The 6,100-nt window shown below is 40.2% G+C and overlaps 1 protein-coding gene across 1 annotated transcript; it reads left to right on the top strand.

The window, feature by feature from the left end:
* The first annotated feature begins 1,393 nt into the window (after nucleotides 1-1,393).
* On the top strand, nucleotides 1,394-4,247 carry LOC121053276 (protein FAR1-RELATED SEQUENCE 5-like). The gene is made up of 5 exons (XM_040519980.1): nucleotides 1,394-1,459; nucleotides 1,551-3,080; nucleotides 3,543-3,815; nucleotides 3,899-3,982; nucleotides 4,230-4,247. The coding sequence occupies exons 1-5, from the start codon at nucleotides 1,394-1,396 to the stop codon at nucleotides 4,245-4,247; spliced, it is 1,971 nt and encodes a 656-aa protein (XP_040375914.1).
* Nucleotides 4,248-6,100: the final 1,853 nt, after the last annotated feature.

Genomic DNA, 6,100 nt, shown 5'->3' with positions numbered 1-6,100 from the left:
TCATCTGTTGATGGACATCGTATTCTTTTCGTCTTAGCCTTAATACATGTTAAATGAACTATAAATATTAATATTTTAGAATAAATACAATATTATATTATTTTAGGTTTATCCTAAGTTAAACCGACTTACGTTTGATTTCAATTGCAAAAAATATAGCACTATTTCTAACACGAAATAAATATACCATAAAAACAATAAAAGCTACTTTAATATTATGGGTATTAGTATATTTTCCTATCAACTTTGTCAAACTTGAAGGGGTTGATTTAGAACAAATCAAAATTAACTTAAACAATGCAAGTATTATTTAAGGCAGGCCATTTTTGAATATTTAAATATTGTATTTCCTTTTTAAGAGTACTATATTTTTTGCTGTTGGTTTATTTGGGTTTTGGTCTAGGAGTATACCATTGCAATACTTTCCTTCTAGAGGGCATGAATTGAGCCCATATTGATTTGAAGCCCATATACGTTGTCATCAATCGGATGGCCGAATGTCCCAACATGTAAGGCTGCATGGAGCACGAAAGAATGGCCCGTATTGCGCAGAGGGAAGTACAAATTCATACAATTCAATAAACAAGGCAAGCACAAAGAATTGGCTGTTCATGCTGTAGGGAAAGCCGTCCGATTCGGTCATGAACACGCATGTTAAACCAGTCACAGATATCGAAATAGCACGATATATACTGATGAGATCCTGTTTGAGTTCGGAATATATATATATATATATATATATATATATATATATATATATAGAGTTTTGCTACCCTGAGTTGCAACTCAGGGGGTCTTGCGTACGTCAGGATCTGGGCCGTTCGCCGTGCGCCAAGATTCGTGCGGATGGAGGCTGAAAAATTGAATCCCGGAGGCGCCCCCTTCCTCTGCACCTCTCTCTCATTTCTTTTCCTTTCTTTCTCACTCTTCCTTCCCCATCTTTCTCTTTCTTCCTCACCTAGCTGCAGCGTCCTCGCACTCACAAGGAAGCCTTAGATCTGAAGCCTACCGGGAAGCCGCCGCCGCCGGCGGCGGCAAGGTCCGGTACAGCCGACGCTAGCTCCGGCGATGAAGCCCAGCTGCTGCCACCCCCTGTCCCAGCCGTAGAAACCCAGCGCCTCCCCTGGACGCGTCGTCGCAACCCACCCAACGCCTCCTCCGGCAAGCGATGCAGTGAAGTCGTCTGTCTCCCTCCGTAAGGTATGATTTTATACAATTACAATATGGGTTTTAAATTTTAGTTAATTAAATGCTTATTTAAACTAGGTATTTAAACTGCTCAATTAAAATGTGGGTGCAGTGAAGCCCAACTGCTGCCACCCTTGTCCTAGTCGTAGCAACACACAACAATCGAGTCCAGCACCCTGCCATCCATCGTATGCAGATTGATGCCATGGCCTCATTTGATGGTTATATTAGTGCACCAACATTTGAAGATGGTCCAAGAGTTCCATGGCAGGTAATTAATTTATCTACTAAGCTCTGTTACAAATTGGGCATTTTAATTACTTCATTATTTTGTTCACTTATGATTATTTTTCATGACATAGTTAGATAGCACGGACCCATATGTGGAAAATTTGGACGAGCTATTAGTGGGATGCATGACTCCACATGAAATTGAAGATAGCATTGAAATCATCGCAGGCGAGGTTGCTCACGGTGATAAATCTCAACCGTATGTTGGCATGGAGTTTTCAACACCTGAGGAGGCATACACTTTCTACAATGATTATGCATACCGTGTCGGTTTTAGTGTGCGGAAATCCTCTAAGACGAAAAATAGGGACGGTGTATCGTCAGTTAGATTTGTGTGTAACAAGGAAGGGTTTTCAGATAGTCAGAAAAAGAAGGAAAAGCCCATTGGAAGTGTGAATGATCAGAGGACGCCTAAGAAGGAGAAAGGGATGACAAGGACAGGCTGCAAGGCCTCCTGCAGAATTAGACTTTATAAAAGTGGTGTTTGGCGCATAAGTGTGTTTGAAGAGAATCACAACCATGTTGTTATCAAGAGCCCATCGAAGAAGCGAAATCTGAGATCCCATAAATGTTTGTCAGAGGAGGATAAGAAGATTATACGTAACTTGAGTGCTCAAAATATGAAGCCTTCACAGATTTTGGAATATTTGGCTGTCCAATATGGGGGTAAGCAAAACATCAGATTCAAAAAGAAGGATGTTAGCAATGAGGTATCAGCTGAAAATCGTAGTCTCCTTGGTGTTGATGTTGATACGACATTGTGTTACTTTCAGAAGAAGAAGGAGAAGGATCCAGAGTTCTTTCATGCGATAGACTTAGATGAGAATGGTGCTGTTAAGAATATTTTTTGGGTTGATGGCCGAGGTAGAAGGTCGTATCAGGAGTTCGGGGATGTTGTCACTTTTGATACAACATATCAAACCAATATTTACAGCATGCCGTTGGCACCATTCCTCGGTGTAAGCCACCACCGACATACAATTTCCTTTGGTTGGGCTCTTCTTAGGCTAGAGGATGCACCAAATTTCTGTTGGTTGTTTAAGACATGGTTAGAGGCAATGTATGGGAAGCACCCAAGTGCAATAATAACTGACCAAGATCCAGCAATGAAAAAAGCTATTGTGCTTATTTTTCCAAAAACTAAACATCGATGTTGTCAGTGGCATGTGATGAGGAAGGCAAGAGATCACCTTGGTCTATTGTACAGCCAAATGGAGGGTTTCAAAGAAGAATTACAAGCTGTTATTAACCGAAGCCTCACTGTTGTAGCATTTGAAAGGGATTGGGAAGCCATGCTAGTGAAATTTAAATTAACTGACAATAGCCATCTCAAGCTGATGTTTAGCACTCGGACACAATGGGTCCCAGCCTACTTTAGAGACACGTTTTTTGCTAATATGTCAACTACACAACGTAGTGAAAGTATGAATGCTATTCTCAAGTTGTGGGTGGACAGCCATAAATCGATTTACCAGTTTGTGAAGCAAATTGAGAAGTTGACCGATGGCATATGGCAAAGAGAAAGCGACGAGGATCTCAAGTCTATGAATGAGCAACCACACTTGTATTCACCCTACCAAATGGAGATTGAGGCACGCATGGTATATACCAGAAATGTATTCTCTGTGTTTAAGGATATTGTACGGGAGAGTTTCTTGGGTTTTGTCACTGAGATAATTAAAGATAAATTGTACCATGTCAGAATAAGTTTCAATCCTCAGTTTCGTAATTTCAAGCCAGAGTCATACGAAATTGAGGTTGATATAGAAACTTCCAGAGTTTCTTGCACATGCAAAGGTTTTGAGGTTGAGGGTCTTATTTGCCCTCACAGTATCAAAGTAATGCACCATATAGGCATGGCACACCTCCCTGCCCACTACATTTTGACACGCTGGACTAAAGGTGCCAATGCAAACTCCAAGAAACATTTAAGTGAGAGAAGCATGGATACGGGACAAACAATAGAATTACAAGCATTGCGATTTGCTACGATCAAATCAAGCTTGATGGAAATGGGCAAGGTTGGTGCATTATCTGTTGAAACATTCAATTGCTTAAAACAGATAATTATTGATGGCATGGCGAAGTTGATGACCATGGAAGATGCAAAGTTAATGTCTATGGGACAAACCATAGTGACAGTTGATCCGCCAGAAGATGGAACGAAGGAGGTGTCAAGCAAACCTTTGTATATTGATCCACCAGACGCACAATGCAAGGGCAAGAGGAAGAAACTTACCAGATTCCAGCCTCCTGCTGACAAGAAGGAAAGAAAAATGAGAACTTGTAGTATCTGCAATGCAAAAAAAGGCCACAATGCTAGGACTTGCCCACAGGTCTCTTTCTTTGTTAAAGTTATTTTATCCATTTTTTATCGATTTTTGAAATCCTCTAATTACTGTGTTGCCATGTTGTGTAGAGACTAAAAGGATTTGGACAAAATAAGGAAGCAAAGACAGTGAATATAGTGAAGATAGCGAAGACGAAGTTGAGGAAGGGGATTGTGAAATTTTTTATTAGACTATGCTTTGAAAATATTTCCTAGTACCGTTGGAAACATGAACTTATGTTGACTATGTTTCTTTAGTTTTTGAGGCTATCTTTTCGTTGTAAGCGACTAAGGATATTATGATCCAATTTTAATGTTTGAATTCGTTTTTCTGCGTGTATAACCATACTCTACTAGTGATGGACTGACAGGGGACAAACAAATGTTGAACACTGTTTCAATTCCGTGCGCTAAATTACAGGAGTTCAACAGAAAATGATAGAACACATGGATACCACCTACATCATAACTAAACGCAGAGAATACATCTAAGCTAGCTACATTACACTATTTAAAAAGCATAATAACATTCACCGCCATGAATACAATCAACACCACCAGAATTTTGTTAAGTATTCCAACGACTTTAGCTTCAAATCGTTGCAGCTGATATTTAAGTTCAAGTGGACTGAAATTGGCATCATCACTCCATCCCAAGAAAGCATTGCAAGTTGGGTTTGGACAGCTAAAAAATTTTCTCTCAAAGTTCTTCTTTGTTCGTGACATCCTGACAGTGGCATAGCTGCGGCACCTCATGCAAATTGGGCCTGGTGCACCTGTATTCCAGCCATGATTCCTGCTAGTCTGGCTACTCATTTTATCTATTCAAGTACAACAATAAACATGAATCAACAAACACAATTTACAACTTTTATACAATTATAACTCATTTTAAATACAGAAAGTTAGACTGCTAGTCACCTTGCAAGTCAGAAAGTAAGACAATTACTTGATGCAAGTAAACAACATGTACACAATTTTCATTACTTGATTTAAGTATTCACGGTTATCAGTAATATGTTTCTCATCATAAATTGAATAAGCAAAGATTAACACTTTTTCACTGCAGCGCTTGCCGGGGCGTGGGCCACATTTTAATTAACCAGTTTAAATCCCAAGTTTAAATAAGTATTTAATTAACTGAAACACTGCACCCACATTTTAATTGAGCAGTTTAAATACCCAGTATAAAATCATACCTTACGGAGGGAGGCAGACGACTTCACTGCATCGCTCGCCGGAGCGTGCCCACCGTTTGCGACAGCAAGAATGAGGCAGGGAGGGGAGGACCAGAGCTTGGGTTTCGATTTGCTCGGTTTTTGGATGGGAAGACGAAATCAAATCGAGGTGGGTTGCGACGACGCGTCCATGGGAGGCGCTGGGTTTCTACGGCTGGGACAGGGGGTGGCAGCAGCTGGGCTTCATCGCCGGAGCTAGCGTCGGCTGTACCGGACCTTGCCGCCGCCGGCGGCGGCGGCTTCCCGGTAGGCTTCAGATCTAGGGCTTCCTTGTGAGTGCGAGGACGCTGCAGCTAGGTGAGGAAGAAAGAGAAAGATGGGGAAGGAAGAGTGAGAAAGAAAGGAAAAGAAATGAGAGAGAGGTGCAGAGGAAGGGGGCGCCTCCGGGATTCAATTTTTCAGCCTCCATCCGCACGAATCTTGGCGCACGGCGGACGGCCCAGATCCTAACGCACGCAAGACCCCCTGAGTTGCAACTCAGGGTAGCAAAACTCTATATATATATATATATATATATGAAGTGTAAACTCCCTTCACGTCTAAGGTATATATATATATATATATATATATATATATATATATATATATATATATATATATATATATATATATATATATATATATCGAAAAGTGATTTTCTAGCAAAAGATAAATCTATTAAGAAAGGGAATTCATTTACTTGTTCTTTTAACATTCGGCTCACTTGTTTACCTCCAACTGTAACCAAAAAAAACCTTACTATTCGTTGGTTTATTTTCTTTTTTAAAGAAACAATTGAGTGTTCTAAATGTAAAGTTTGTGTGATGATAAGGTGAGAGGTTCAGGTCCGCAACGACGTTGGCCTCGTCGACACTAATCAACCAACAATCACCCACCTAATTAAGCTTGCATAACGCACGAGCTGATTAATTAATGATGCCAGATATATACTCTCAATTCTTAATTTAATAGAATACAGATTGATCACTACTCCATTTCTAGAAAACCTCTTATTTAATTTATTGTGGAAACTACACTTATTTTCTTATCACAGTGAAGGCTCTTCTGAATGACG

Source organism: Oryza brachyantha, chromosome 1, assembly GCF_000231095.2.
Source record: "Oryza brachyantha chromosome 1, ObraRS2, whole genome shotgun sequence".
Lineage (NCBI taxonomy): Eukaryota > Viridiplantae > Streptophyta > Magnoliopsida > Poales > Poaceae > Oryza > Oryza brachyantha.
This window is presented reverse-complemented; position numbering and strand designations above follow the sequence as displayed.

Bases quoted from the DNA above. Each gene is read 5' to 3' on its own strand.
- LOC121053276 (XM_040519980.1), top strand. From the start codon at position 1,394: ATGGCCTCATTTGATGGTTATATTAGTGCACCAACATTTGAAGATGGT. The intron at 1,460-1,550 runs GTAATTAATTTA...TTCATGACATAG, and splicing joins GTCCAAGAGTTCCATGGCAG to TTAGATAGCACGGACCCATA. The intron at 3,081-3,542 runs GTATATACCAGA...TGCTTAAAACAG, and splicing joins TGGAGATTGAGGCACGCATG to ATAATTATTGATGGCATGGC.